The sequence below is a fragment of the Ranitomeya imitator genome, chromosome 7, assembly GCF_032444005.1.
Source record: "Ranitomeya imitator isolate aRanImi1 chromosome 7, aRanImi1.pri, whole genome shotgun sequence".
In the NCBI taxonomy this organism is placed as follows: Eukaryota; Metazoa; Chordata; class Amphibia; order Anura; family Dendrobatidae; genus Ranitomeya; species Ranitomeya imitator.
The window spans coordinates 224958827-224974930 of record NC_091288.1 but is presented as its reverse complement, the minus strand read 5'-3'; the positions used below and the strand labels follow the sequence as shown (position 1 = coordinate 224974930).

The 16104-nt window shown below is 52.3% G+C and overlaps 1 protein-coding gene across 1 annotated transcript; it reads left to right on the top strand.

The window, feature by feature from the left end:
* Positions 1–6486: 6486 nt before the first annotated feature.
* Positions 6487–7217, top strand: LOC138646060 (claudin-4-like). The gene has a single exon (XM_069735530.1). It carries the CDS (start codon positions 6497–6499, stop codon positions 7139–7141), a length of 645 nt encoding a protein of 214 aa, XP_069591631.1. The 5' UTR covers positions 6487–6496; the 3' UTR covers positions 7142–7217.
* The last annotated feature ends 8887 nt before the right edge of the window (positions 7218–16104 follow it).

The window sequence follows — 16104 nt, the reverse complement described above, 5'->3', positions numbered from 1 at the left end:
CTGCAGAGCATCGCTCCTCCACCTCCTGACAGATACATAGCGATATATCCTGCAGATTATTACACCACTGACCTCTCTGCAGAGCATCGCTCCTCCACCTCCTGACAGATACATAGTGATATATCCTGCAGATTATTACACCACTGACCTCTCTGCAGAGCATCGCTCCTCTACCTCCTGACAGATACATAGTGATTTATCCTGCAGATTATTACACCACTGACCTCTCTGCAGAGCATCGCTCCTCCACCTGACAGATACACAGTGATATATCCTGCAGATTATTACACCACTGACCTCTCTGCAGAACATCGCTCCTCCACCTCCTGACAGATACATAGTGATATATCCTGCAGATTATTACACCACTGACCTCTCTGCAGAGCATCGCTCCTCCACCTCCTGACAGATACATAGTGATATATCCTGCAGATTATTACACCACTGTCCTCTCTGCAGAGCATCGCTCCTCCACCTCCTGACAGATACATAGTGATATATCCTGCAGATTATTACACCACTGACCTCTCTGCAGAGCATCGCTCCTCCACCTCCTGACAGATACATAGTGATATATCCTGCAGATTATTACACCACTGTCCTCTCTGCAGAGCATCGCTCCTCCACCTCCTGACAGATACATAGTGATATATCCTGCAGATTATTACACCACTGACCTCTCTGCAGAACATCGCTCCTCCACCTCCTGACAGATACATAGTGATATATCCTGCAGATTATTACACCACTGTCCTCTCTGCAGAGCATCGCTCCTCCACCTCCTGACAGATACATAGTGATATATCCTGCAGATTATTACACCACTGACCTCTCTGCAGAGCATCGCTCCTCCACCTCCTGACAGATACATAGTGATATATCCTGCAGATTATTACACCTCTGGCCTCTCTGCAGAGCATCGCTCCTCCACCTCCTGACAGATACAGTGATATATCCTGCAGATTATTACACCACTGACCTCTCTGCAGAGCATCGCTCCTCCACCTCCTGACAGATACAGTGATATATCCTGCAGATTATTACACCACTGACCTCTCTGCAGAGCATCGCTCCTCCACCTCCTGACAGATACACAGTGATATATCCTGCAGATTATTACACCACGGACCTCTCTGCAGAGCATCGCTCCTCCACCTCCTGACAGATACATACTGATATATCCTGCAGATTATTACACCACTGACCTCTCTGCAGAGCATCGCTCCTCCACCTCCTGACAGATACATACTGATATATCCTGCAGATTATTACACCACTGACCTCACTGCAGAGCATCGCTCCTCCACCTCCTGACAGATACATAGTGATATATCCTGCAGATTATTACACCACTGACCTCTCTGCAGAGCATCGCTCCTCCACCTCCTGACAGATACAGTGATATATCCTGCAGATTATTACACCATTGACCTCTCTGCAGAGCATCGCTCCTCCACCTCCTGACAGATACAGTGATATATCCTGCAGATTATTGCACCACTGACCTCTCTGCAGAGCATCGCTCCTCCACCTCCTGACAGATACAGTGATATATCCTGCAGATTATTACACCACTGACCTCTCTGCAGAGCATCACTCCTCCACCTCCTGACAGATACACAGTGATATATCCTGCAGATTATTACACCACTGACCTCTCTGCAGAGCATCGCTCCTCCACCTCCTGACAGATACAGTGATATATCCTGCAGATTATTACACCACTGACCTCTCTGCAGAGCATCGCTCCTCCACCTCCTGACAGATACATAGTGATATATCCTGCAGATTATTACACCTCTGACCTCTCTGCAGAGCATCGCTCCTCCACCTCGTGACAGATACATAGTGATACATCCTGCAGATTATTACACCACTGACCTCTATGCAGAACATCGCTCCTCCACCTCCTGACAGATACACAGTGATATATCCTGCAGATTATTACACCACTGACCTCTCTGCAGAGCATTGCTCCTCCACCTCCTGACAGATACATAGTGATATATCCTGCAGATTATTACACCACTGACCTCTCTGCAGAGCATCGCTCCTCCACCTCCTGACAGATACAGTGATATATCCTGCAGATTATTACACCACTGACCTCTCTGCAGAGCATCGCTCCTCCACCTCCTGACAGCTACATAGTGATATATCCTGCAGATTATTACACCACTGACCTCTCTGCAGAGCATCGCTCCTCCACCTCCTGACAGATACACAGTGATATATCCTGCAGATTATTACACCACTGACCTCTCTGCAGAGCATCGCTCCTCCACCTCCTGACAGATACATAGTGATATATCCTGCAGATTATTACACCACTGACTCCTCTGCAGAGCATCGCTCCTCCACCTCCTGCAGATTATTACACTATTCTTTCTTTTTCCAGGAAGACACGAAGTCACTATAAACTTCATGTTAAAAATAAAATCCGGATCTGTTGTATCAGTTTTTTCACTATTTGCACGGATCCGTTTTTATGAACATTCCCCGGAGTCCGGGATCACACATGCGAGAACTAGAGCCCAGTCTCCATGGTAACACCCGGCACAGCTGAGGAGGGCGGGGACATCAGTATCAGCAGAGTCTCCATGGTAACACCCGGCACCGCCGCCGTCTCTCAGGAGCGGGGCTTGCAGCTCCATGTATCTCTATGCGGCCGCTGGCTCCGCTCCTGAGTGCCGGCGGCGGTGCCGGGTGTTACCATGGAGACTCGGCTGACACTGATGTCCCCGCCCTCCTCAGCTGTGCCGGCTGCTCCTGACTCTGGGGGGATATATAGCCGGGGCGGGCGGGGGTCCTGCAGTCCTGTGCGCTGCTCTACAGGTGAGGGGCTTCTGCTGGTAATGGGGGAGGGGTACAGCGGGTCCTGCAGGTGGGCCGGGTCACCCTGGTGTCAGCAGCGCAGGTTGCTTTCCTCCTCTTGGTGATGGGGGTGGTTGTGGTGTTTGGGGGCTGCTCTGTCCTCGGCTCTGCTGGGGGGCGGCTTCTGGGGCTTCTTCCTCTGCTGCAGTATCTGCTTCTCCTGCGGTTCTGACCTGGTGATGGGGGGTCTGTGTTCCGTGTTGTGGGGGCTGCCCTGTGAGGGCACTTCCCTGGGTGGTGACTGGGCTGAGCTTAGGGTCTGGTTTATGGTCAGTGCCCCTTATGTTTTGGTCTTCTTTGCTGCTTTGTGGGAGGTGGGGGTCTGGCCTGTGGTGAGTGGGGGAAGTGCTGTGGGGGTCTGGCCTGTGGTGAGTGGGGGAAGTGCTGTGGGGGTCTGGCCTGTGGTGAGTGGGGGAAGTGCTGTGGGGGTCTGGCCTGTGGTGAGTGGGGGAAGTGCTGTGGGGGTCTGGCCTGTGGTGAGTGGGGGGAAGTGCTGTGGGGGTCTGGCCTGTGGTGAGTGGGGGGAAGTGCTGTGGGGGTCTGGCCTGTGGTGAGTGGGGGGAAGTGCTGTGGGGGTCTGGCCTGTGGTGAGTGGGGGGAAGTGCTGTGGGGGTCTGGCCTGTGGTGAGTGGGGGGAAGTGCTGTGGGGGTCTGGCCTGTGGTGAGTGGGGGGAAGTGCTGTGGGGGTCTGGCCTGTGGTGAGTGGGGGGAAGTGCTGTGGGGGTCTGGCCTGTGGTGAGTGGGGGGAAGTGCTGTGGGGGTCTGGCCTGTGGTGAGTGGGGGGAAGTGCTGTGGGGGTCTGGCCTGTGGTGAGTGGGGGGAAGTGCTGTGGGGGTCTGGCCTGTGGTGAGTGGGGGGAAGTGCTGTGGGGGTCTGGCCTGTGGTGAGTGGGGGGAAGTGCTGTGGGGGTCTGGCCTGTGGTGAGTGGGGGGAAGTGCTGTGGGGGTCTGGCCTGTGGTGAGTGGGGGGAAGTGCTGTGGGGGTCTGGCCTGTGGTGAGTGGGGGGAAGTGCTGTGGGGGTCTGGCCTGTGGTGAGTGGGGGGAAGTGCTGTGGGGGTCTGGCCTGTGGTGAGTGGGGGGAAGTGCTGTGGGGGTCTGGCCTGTGGTGAGTGGGGGGAAGTGCTGTGGGGGTCTGGCCTGTGGTGAGTGGGGGGAAGTGCTGTGGGGGTCTGGCCTGTGGTGAGTGGGGGGAAGTGCTGTGGGGGTCTGGCCTGTGGTGAGTGGGGGGAAGTGCTGTGGGGGTCTGGCCTGTGGTGAGTGGGGGGAAGTGCTGTGGGGGTCTGGCCTGTGGTGAGTGGGGGGAAGTGCTGTGGGGGTCTGGCCTGTGGTGAGTGGGGGGAAGTGCTGTGGGGGTCTGGCCTGTGGTGAGTGGGGGGAAGTGCTGTGGGGGTCTGGCCTGTGGTGAGTGGGGGGAAGTGCTGTGGGGGTCTGGCCTGTGGTGAGTGGGGGGAAGTGCTGTGGGGGTCTGGCCTGTGGTGAGTGGGGGGAAGTGCTGTGGGGGTCTGGCCTGTGGTGAGTGGGGGGAAGTGCTGTGGGGGTCTGGCCTGTGGTGAGTGGGGGGAAGTGCTGTGGGGGTCTGGCCTGTGGTGAGTGGGGGGAAGTGCTGTGGGGGTCTGGCCTGTGGTGAGTGGGGGGAAGTGCTGTGGGGGTCTGGCCTGTGGTGAGTGGGGGGAAGTGCTGTGGGGGTCTGGCCTGTGGTGAGTGGGGGGAAGTGCTGTGGGGGTCTGGCCTGTGGTGAGTGGGGGGAAGTGCTGTGGGGGTCTGGCCTGTGGTGAGTGGGGGGAAGTGCTGTGGGGGTCTGGCCTGTGGTGAGTGGGGGGAAGTGCTGTGGGGGTCTGGCCTGTGGTGAGTGGGGGGAAGTGCTGTGGGGGTCTGGCCTGTGGTGAGTGGGGGGAAGTGCTGTGGGGGTCTGGCCTGTGGTGAGTGGGGGGAAGTGCTGTGGGGGTCTGGCCTGTGGTGAGTGGGGGGAAGTGCTGTGGGGGTCTGGCCTGTGGTGAGTGGGGGGAAGTGCTGTGGGGGTCTGGCCTGTGGTGAGTGGGGGGAAGTGCTGTGGGGGTCTGGCCTGTGGTGAGTGGGGGGAAGTGCTGTGGGGGTCTGGCCTGTGGTGAGTGGGGGGAAGTGCTGTGGGGGTCTGGCCTGTGGTGAGTGGGGGGAAGTGCTGTGGGGGTCTGGCCTGTGGTGAGTGGGGGGAAGTGCTGTGGGGGTCTGGCCTGTGGTGAGTGGGGGGAAGTGCTGTGGGGGTCTGGCCTGTGGTGAGTGGGGGGAAGTGCTGTGGGGGTCTGGCCTGTGGTGAGTGGGGGGAAGTGCTGTGGGGGTCTGGCCTGTGGTGAGTGGGGGGAAGTGCTGTGGGGGTCTGGCCTGTGGTGAGTGGGGGGAAGTGCTGTGGGGGTCTGGCCTGTGGTGAGTGGGGGGAAGTGCTGTGGGGGTCTGGCCTGTGGTGAGTGGGGGGAAGTGCTGTGGGGGTCTGGCCTGTGGTGAGTGGGGGGAAGTGCTGTGGGGGTCTGGCCTGTGGTGAGTGGGGGGAAGTGCTGTGGGGGTCTGGCCTGTGGTGAGTGGGGGGAAGTGCTGTGGGGGTCTGGCCTGTGGTGAGTGGGGGGAAGTGCTGTGGGGGTCTGGCCTGTGGTGAGTGGGGGGAAGTGCTGTGGGGGTCTGGCCTGTGGTGAGTGGGGGGAAGTGCTGTGGGGGTCTGGCCTGTGGTGAGTGGGGGGAAGTGCTGTGGGGGTCTGGCCTGTGGTGAGTGGGGGGAAGTGCTGTGGGGGTCTGGCCTGTGGTGAGTGGGGGGAAGTGCTGTGGGGGTCTGGCCTGTGGTGAGTGGGGGGAAGTGCTGTGGGGGTCTGGCCTGTGGTGAGTGGGGGGAAGTGCTGTGGGGGTCTGGCCTGTGGTGAGTGGGGGGAAGTGCTGTGGGGGTCTGGCCTGTGGTGAGTGGGGGGAAGTGCTGTGGGGGTCTGGCCTGTGGTGAGTGGGGGGAAGTGCTGTGGGGGTCTGGCCTGTGGTGAGTGGGGGGAAGTGCTGTGGGGGTCTGGCCTGTGGTGAGTGGGGGGAAGTGCTGTGGGGGTCTGGCCTGTGGTGAGTGGGGGGAAGTGCTGTGGGGGTCTGGCCTGTGGTGAGTGGGGGGAAGTGCTGTGGGGGTCTGGCCTGTGGTGAGTGGGGGGAAGTGCTGTGGGGGTCTGGCCTGTGGTGAGTGGGGGGAAGTGCTGTGGGGGTCTGGCCTGTGGTGAGTGGGGGGAAGTGCTGTGGGGGTCTGGCCTGTGGTGAGTGGGGGGAAGTGCTGTGGGGGTCTGGCCTGTGGTGAGTGGGGGGAAGTGCTGTGGGGGTCTGGCCTGTGGTGAGTGGGGGGAAGTGCTGTGGGGGTCTGGCCTGTGGTGAGTGGGGGGAAGTGCTGTGGGGGTCTGGCCTGTGGTGAGTGGGGGGAAGTGCTGTGGGGGTCTGGCCTGTGGTGAGTGGGGGGAAGTGCTGTGGGGGTCTGGCCTGTGGGGGAAGTGCTGTGGGGGTCTGGCCTGCGGTGAGTGGGGGAAGTGCGGTGGGGGTCTGGCCTGCGGTGGGGGGGGTCTGGCCTGCGGTGGGCCGGGGGTCCTGTTGGCTGGTTCTGACTCTCGCCCTTCTCTTGCAGCTCCCGTCACTCATGGCTTCCACTGGCCTCCAGCTCTTGGGCATGGCGCTCTGCCTCATCGGCTGGGTGGGCTCCATCATCACGTGTGCGCTGCCCATGTGGAAGGTGACGGCGTTCATCGGTAACAGCATCGTGGTGGCGCAGGTGATCTGGGAGGGGCTGTGGATGAACTGCATAGTGCAGAGCACCGGACAGATGCAGTGTAAGGTGTACGACTCCATGCTGGCGCTGCCCCAGGACCTGCAGGCCGCCCGCGCGCTCACCGTCATCTGCATCCTGCTGGCGGTCCTGGGCATCCTCATGGGCGTGGTGGGCGCCAAGTGCACCAACTGTGTGGAGGAGGAGAACACCAAGGCGCGGGTCAGCATGGTGGCCGGGGTGGTCTTCCTGGTGGCCGGCGTCCTCATTCTGGTTCCTGTGTGTTGGTCGGCGAACAGCATCATCCGCGACTTCTACAACCCGCTGGTGGTGGAGGCGCAGAAGCGGGAGCTGGGCGCGGCGCTGTACATCGGCTGGGCGTCCGCTGCCCTCCTGCTGCTGGGGGGCGGCCTCCTGTCCTGCTCCTGCCCCAAAAAGCGTGAGGTGCCGTACACTGCCCGGTACACGGCGGCCCCGTCCCAGCCGCGCAGCGACTACGCCAGCAAGAACTACGTGTGAGCGGCACCAGAGACTGTGAGGGGTCAGCGGCACCGGAGATTGTGGGGGTCAGCGGTGTGGGGGGCTGCATTTTATATTGAGTTGGTGATTAGTAAATTAAAATGTTTTTCTAAATCTGTGGTGGTCGGTTTATTACCCGGGGGGCTAGTAAAGGCCCGATCCATAATGGAGGTGGGGGGTGAAACGGTGGTCTCTATAACTGCACAGTACCACTCCTCCTGTATATATACACTGCACAGTACCGCTCCTCCTGTCCTGTATATATACACTGCACAGTACCACTCCTCCTGTCCTGTATATACACTGCACAGTACCACTCCTCCTGTATATATACACTGCACAGTACCGCTCCTCCTGTATATATACACTGCACAGTACCGCTCCTCCTGTCCTGTATATATACACTGCACAGTACCGCTCCTCCTGTATATATATACTGCACAGTACCACTCCTCCTGTATATACACACTGCACAGTACCACTCCTCCTGTATATATACACTGCACAGTACCGCTCCTCCTGTATATATACACTGCACAGTACCGCTCCTCCTGTATATATACACTGCACAGTACCGCTCCTCCTGTATATATACACTGCACAGTACCACTCCTCCTGTATATATATACTGCACAGTACCACTCCTCCTGTATATACACACTGCACAGTACCACTCCTCCTGTATATATACACTGCACAGTACCACTCCTCCTGTATATATACACTGCACAGTACCGCTCCTCCTGTATATATACACTGCACAGTACCGCTCCTCCTGTATATATACACTGCACAGTACCGCTCCTCCTGTATATATACACTGCACAGTACCGCTCCTCCTGTATATATACACTGCACAGTACCACTCCTCCTGTATATATATACTGCACAGTACCACTCCTCCTGTATATACACACTGCACAGTACCACTCCTCCTGTATATACACACTGCACAGTACCACTCCTCCTGTCCTGTATATATACACTGCACAGTACCACTCCTCCTGTCCTGTATATATACACTGCACAGTACCACTCCTCCTGTATATATACACTGCACAGTACCACTCCTCCTGTATATATACACTGCACAGTACCACTCCTCCTGTCCTGTATATATACACTGCACAGTACCACTCCTCCTGTCCTGTATATATACACTGCACAGTACCACTCCTCCTGTATATATACACTGCACAGTACCACTCCTCCTGTATATATACACTGCACAGTACCACTCCTCCTGTATATATACACTGCACAGTACCACTCCTCCTGTATATATACACTGCACAGTACCACTCCTCCTGTCCTGTATATATACACTGCACAGCACCACTCCTCCTGTCCTGTATATATACACTGCACAGTACCACTCCTCCTGTCCTATATATATACACTGCACAGTACCACTCCTCCTGTCCTGTATATATACACTGCACAGTACCGCTCCTCCTGTATATATGCACTGCACAGTACCGCTCCTCCTGTATATATACACTGCACAGTACCACTCCTCCTGTATATATACACTGCACAGCACCACTCCTCCTGTCCTGTATATATACACTGCACAGTACCACTCCTCCTGTCCTGTATATATACACTGCACAGTACCACTCCTCCTGTCCTGTATATATACACTGCACAGTACCACTCCTCCTGTCCTGTATATATACACTGCACAGTACCACTCCTCCTGTCCTGTATATATACACTGCACAGTACCACTCCTCCTGTCCTGTATATATACACTGCACAGTACCACTCCTCCTGTCCTGTATATATACACTGCACAGTACCACTCCTCCTGTCCTGTATATATACACTGCACAGTACCACTCCTCCTGTATATATACACTGCACAGTACCCCTTCTCCTGAATATATACACTGCACAGTACCACTCCTCCTGTATATATACACTGCACAGTACCACTCCTCCTGTCCTGTATATACACACTGCACAGTACCACTCCTCCTGTCCTGTATATATACACTGCACAGTACCACTCCTCCTGTATATATACACTGCACAGTGCCACTCCTCCTGTATATATACACTGCACAGTGCCACTCCTCCTGTATATATACACTGCACAGTACCACTCCTCCTGTATATATACACTGCACAGTACCACTCCTCCTGTCCTGTATATACACTGCACAGTACCACTCCTCCTGTATATATACACTGCACAGTACCACTCCTGTCCTGTATGTATACACTGCACAGTACCACTCCTCCTGTCCTGTATATATACACTGCACAGTACCACTCCTCCTGTCCTGTATATATACACTGCACAGTACCACTCCTCCTGTATATATACACTGCACATCACCGCTCCTCCTGTATATATACACTGCACAGTACCCTCCTCCTGTATATATACACTGCACAGTACCACTCCTCCTGTATATATACTGCACAGTACCACTCCTCCTGTATATATACACTGCACAGTGCCACTCCTCCTGTCCTGTATATATACACTGCACAGTACCACTCCTCCTGTCCTGTATATATACACTGCACAGTACCACTCCTCCTGTATATATACTGCACAGTACCACTCCTCCTGTATATATACACTGCACAGTACCACTCCTCCTGTCCTGTATATATACACTGCACAGTACCACTCCTCCTGTATATATACACTGCACAGTACCACTCCTCCTGTATATATACACTGCACAGTACCACTCCTCCTGTATATACACTGCACAGTACCACTCCTCCTGTATATATACACTGCACAGTACCACTCCTCCTGTCCTGTATATATACACTGCACAGTACCACTCCTCCTGTATATATACACTGCACAGTACCGCTCCTCCTGTATATATACACTGCACAGTACCACTCCTCCTGTATATATATACACTGCACAGTACCTCTCCTCCTGTATATATACACTGCACAGTACCACTCCTCCTGTATATATACACTGCACAGTACCACTCCTCCTGTATATATACACTGCACAGTACCACTCCTCCTGTATATATACTGCACAGTACCACTCCTCCTGTATATATACACTGCACAGTACCACTCCTCCTGTATATATACACTGCACAGTACCACTCCTCCTGTCCTGTATATATACACTGCACAGTACCACTCCTCCTGTCCTGTATATATACACTGCACAGTACCACTCCTCCTGTATATATACACTGCACAGTACCACTCCTCCTGTATATATACACTGCACAGTACCTCTCCTCCTGTATATATACACTGCACAGTACCGCTCCTCCTGTATATATACACTGCACAGTACCACTCCTCCTGTATATATATACACTGCACAGTACCTCTCCTCCTGTATATATACACTGCACAGTACCACTCCTCCTGTATATATACACTGCACAGTACCACTCCTCCTGTATATATACACTGCACAGTACCTCTCCTCCTGTATATATACACTGCACAGTACCGCTCCTCCTGTATATATACACTGCACAGTACCCCTCCTCCTGTCCTGTGTATCTACATCACCACAATGAATTTTTAACAAAACAATTCAGATGCAGTTGAAGTTCAGACTTTCAGCTTTCATTTGAGGGGATCTACATTAAAATTGGATGAAGGGTTTAGGAGTTTCAGCTCCTTAACATGTGCCACCCTGTTTTTAAAGGGACCAAAAGTAATTGGACAGATTCAATAATTGTAAATAAGGCTACTTTCACACTAGCGCCGTACGACGCACATCGCAATGCATCGTTTTGCAGAAAAAACGCATCCTGCAAAGTTGCCCGTAGGATGCGTTTTTTTTTCTCCCATAGACTTTCATTAGCAACGCATTGCAACACATCGCATCCGTCGCGTGACGGATGCGTCGTGTTTTGGCGGACCGCCGGCACAAAAAAAGTTCCATGTAACTTTTTTTTGTGCGTTGTGACCACCATTTTCGACCGCGCATGCGCGGCTGAAGCTCTGCTCCCTCCTCCCCGCCACTCACAATGGGGCAGCGAATGCGTGGAAAAACTGCATCCACTGCCCCGTTTTGATTTTATTTCACAGTATACGTCGGTGCGACGGGCCGAGGCCGACGCTAGTGTGAGAGTAGCCTAAAATGTTCATTTCTAGTACTTGGTGGAAGACCCTTTGTTGGCAATGACGGCCTGAAGTCTTGAACTCATGGACATCACCAGACGCTGTGTTTCCCCCTTTTTGATGCTCGGCCTTCACTGCGGTGTTTTTCCGTTGCTGTTTGTTTCTGGCCCTTTCTGTCTGAAGTTTAGTCTTTAACAAGTGAAATGCTGCTCAGTTGGGCTGAGATCAGGTGTCTGACTTGGCCATTCCAGAATATTCCACTTCTTTGCTTTAATAAACTCCTGTGTTGCTTTGGCTTTATGTTTTGGGTCATTGTCCATCTGTAGTATGAAACGACGACCAATCAGTTTGGCTGCAGTTGGCTGGATCTGAGCACACAGTATGGCGGCTCTGAAGACCTCAGAATTCATTCTTCTGTCCTGTGTCCCATCATCCATAAACACTAGTGACCCAGTGCCACTGGCAGCCATGCATGCCCGCGCCATCACACTGCCTCTGCCGGGTTTATGCATGCCCGCGCCATCACACTGCCTCCGCCGGGTTTATGCATGCCTGCGCCATCACACTGCCTCCGCCGGGTTTATGCATGCCCGCGCCATCACACTGCCTCCGCCAGGTTTATGCATGCCCGCGCCATCACACTGCCTCCGCCAGGTTTTACAGATGAAGTGGTATGCTTTGGATCATGAGCTGTGTCAGGATAATGTATGAAATATATTATGATTTTGTAGCTTTGCCGTTCAGACCCATGCTGCGGGCTAAAGACCCCCCTTTACTTCAGCTTTTCTTTTCAATGAGTGTAGAAAAGCTTTTATTGCTTCTTGCTATAAATTCCTGACTTTCAGCTCCCGAACTCCTCATGCCCTTCCCAAAGGAATTTTTACGATCAGGTATAGATGCATAGACAGTTGTACCAGCTGAAACTGGTCGGATCTCCCTTTTAAAACATGAGGCTCTTTGTCCTAATATTGCAAGATATTTGACCAACGATTTAGGCTAGGAAAATAAAAAGTACATATTGTTAACGTCCATCGGCGGATCTCTCAGCCGCTGTAAACATGAGCCTCTTACTCCATCAGGTTCAAGGTACAGATTTCTCTGGAATTCGCGGCCGGACTGTGCTTGGCGGCCGCGAATTCGCCCCTTCCTTCTCTGTCAGTGCCCCCTCCATACTCCCCGCAGTCAGCGCTCACACAGGGTTAATGGCTGCGTTATTCCGCGGTGTAACGCACTCCGTTACCGCTGCTATTAACTCTGTGTGACCAACTTTTTACTATTGATGCTGCATAGGCAGTAAAAAGATCTAATGTTAAAAATAAGGAAAAAAAAAAATCATTACTCACCTTCCGCCGCCGTTCCCACTTATCGCGACGCTCCGGGCCATGCATTGCGGTCTCGGGAGATGATGACGTTGCGGTCTCGCGAGACCGCTAAGTCATCTGGGTGATTTCGCAATGCATAGCTGGGAACGGAAGCTGGCGGTCGCATCGCACGCATAGGGACAGCTTCGCTGGACGCCGGAGGGGGAGTATATAATAATTATTTTTTCATTGTTTTTTTAATGTGATATGGTGCCCACAGTGCTATATAGTACTTGGGCTGTGTTATATACTGCGAGGCTGCTATATACCACGTGGGCAGTGTTATATACTGCGTGGATGCTATATATTACGTGGGCTGCGCTATATATTACGTGGGCTGTAATATACTACGTGGGCAGTGCTATATATTACATGGCTGTCTGTGTTACGTGGCCTATGCTATGTGGCTGCTATATATATATATATATATATATATATATATATATATATTCTAGAATACCAGATGCGTTAGAATTGGGCCACCATCTAGTATATATACACACCTCACAGCACCGCGCCTCCTGTCCTGTGTGTGTATATATATATATCTGTCTGTATATGTACACACACTGCACAGTGGCACCTCCCGTGTGATCCTTCGTGCTGGGCAGTGGAGGTCTCAGGTTTGCGGTCAGACCTGAGAAGACTCCTTCTTTGTCGGAGACACTTCTGACAGGTGGGATCCTGGTCACAGACTCTGCTGGAATTCGGCTTCTTCCTGTTACCTCCGGATGGTGACGATAGACAGGATAAGGGGCCCTCAGCCTGAGAAACTTGGTGTCTGAGCCATGACTATTGGTGACCTGACCTTCCTTCCTGTGCTGTAGTGTTGGGACAACAGCCAAGAGAACCACTGCCTCTGACCTTCAGGACAAAGATGTCATTGTCTGAGGGATGGCCGAGGCCGCGGCTGCTTCCACCACTAGGCCGGTTATTGGGAACTTACAGTGAGCGTATAGTGTATATACACCTCTGACTACAATGCATGGAATATATAGAGACATGGTGAAAGTGTTCCAGAAAATGAAATATTTCTCCCAGTAAACTATTGCATTTCATCATGTTTTGTTTTACACAGGTTTATTTCCTTTGTGTGTATTAGAATAATACAAAAAAAGGGGGGGGGGGAAAGGCAAAATTAAACAACTTCACAGAAAAGACCAAAAATGAGCCGGATACAAGTGTTGGCACCTTTCCAAAATTGTGTGTAAACCACTTTGCTTACCTGTGGTAAGTGACAGGTGTGGGCAATATGAAAATCACATCTGAAACCAAGATATAAAGGGGAGAAGTTGATTCAACCTTTGCATTGTGTGTCCCACACTGAGCACGGAGAACAGAGAGAGGAGAAGAGAACTGTTGGAGGACTTGAAAACCAAAAATGTTGAACAAAATCAACAATCTCAAGGTTACCAGTCCATCTCCGGAGATCTGGATGTTCCTTTGTCCACGGCGCAAAACATAACCAAGACGCTTACAACCCATGGCACCTTGGCTAATCTCCCTGTAGGTGGACAAGAGAGGAAAATTGATGGAAGGTTGCATCACTGAATCATTGGGGTCATATTCGACACCGAACTTTCCTTTACTCCCTATATCCGATCACTCACTCGCTCCTGTCATCTGCATCTTAAAAACATCTCCAGAATCCGACCTTTTCTCACCATTGAAACTGCTAAGACTCTTAGGCTGGAGTCACACTCAGCGTAAGACAATACGGTCCGTATATTACGGCCGTAATACGCTGAAAAGTCCCGAAAATAGTGGTCCGTAGCTCCTCCGTAGGCAGGGTGTGTCAGCGTGTTTTGCGCATGGCATCCTCCGTATGTAATCCGTATGGCATCTGTACTGCGTGGTTTTATCGCAGGCTTGCAAAACCGACATACGGCTATACAAGGGATCCATGTGTAAAAAAAATATATATATTCTCTCTCTCTCTCTTCAAATGAGCTTTATTGGCAGGACTAAGTACATGTTAGCATTGCCAAAGCACATGGTAAAAATACGGGGGAGGGGGGCATATAGAGGTCCAGGATATATCAGTCTCCTTTTAGAGGATAGGGGATGTTTCCAGGGTGGGGTATAGGAGTCCATGACATATCAGGCTCTTTAGTCGGGGGATGGGGATAAGTCCAGTGTTGGGGTACGGGAGTCCATGACATATCAGGCTCCTCTAAGTCTACGTTCACACTAGCGTTGTGCGCCGCTGCGTCGGCGACGCGACGCACAACGCACCGAAAAACGCGTGCAAACGCACGCAAAAACGCTGCGTTTTTCGACGCGTGCGTCGTTTTTGACGAAAATCGGACGCAAGAAAAATGCAACTTGTTGCGTTTTCTTGGTCCGACGCTAGCGTCAAAAAAGACGCACGTGTCGGAAAACGCAACAAGCAAAAACGCATGCGTCCCCCATGTTAAACATAGGGGCGCATGACGCGTGCGTCGCCGCTGCGTCGCCCGACGCTAGCGCGACGCACACTAGCCGAACACTAGTGTGAACGTAGCCTTAGTCTGTGGCAGGCACTGACATATTCCGCTGCTACGGCCGCTGCACTTTCCTCTTCCCCCAGTATTATCGGCAGTTTCTCTTCCTCCTCCCACTACACGGGAATGGGAAGAGAGTGGCCAAGTGCCAGAATAGGCGCATCTTCCAGATGTGCCTTTTCTGGGGTGGCTGGGGGCAGATATTTTTAGCCAGGGGGGGGCCAATAACCGTGGACCCTCTCCAGGCTATTAATATCTGCCCTCAGTCACTGGCTTTACTACTCTGGCGGAGAAAATTGTGCGGGAGCCCACGCCAAATTTTTCCGCCATTTAACCCTTTAATTTACTAGCTAGAACGGCCAAATTTTGCACATACACACTACTAACATTAGTAGAGTGGAATATGGAAAAAAAATGGAGATATGAGATGGTTTACTGTATGTAACCATGTCTCATATCATATCGGGTTTAGGAAGGAGAAAGAAAAAGCCGGTAATTGAATTACCGGCTATAAAGCTATCTAGCGCTGCATTAAATATAAATATATATATATAGGTGTCTCCCTGACATTATATATATATATATATATATACCTATTCTATGTGTAGACATTTATTCTACCTATTCTACTGTAAGCTGTCAGTGTGATTTTACTGTACACCGCACTGAATTGCCGGCTTTTCTCTAACACCGCTGCGTATTTCTCGCAAGTCACACTGCTGGTCCGTGTGTAATCCGTATTTTTCTGGCTTCCATAGACTTTCATTGGCGTTTTTTTTGCGCAATACGGTGACAAACGCAGCATGCTGCGATTTTCTACGGCCGTAGAAAGCCGTATAATACTGATCAGTAAAATACGGCAGATAGGAGCTGGGGCATAGAGAATAATTGGGACGTTTGTTAGGCGAGTTTTACGGACGTATTTTATGCGCTCATACGTCCGTAAAACTCGCTAGTGTGATGCCGGCCTTACTGTCGCTCTTATTCATTCCCGTCTGGACTACTGCAACTCTCTTCTGATCGGTCTCCCTCTTACCAAACT

Coding starts and splice junctions, on each gene's coding strand:
- LOC138646060 (XM_069735530.1), top strand. CDS start 6,497: ATGGCTTCCACTGGCCTCCAGCTCTTGGGCATGGCGCTCTGCCTCATC.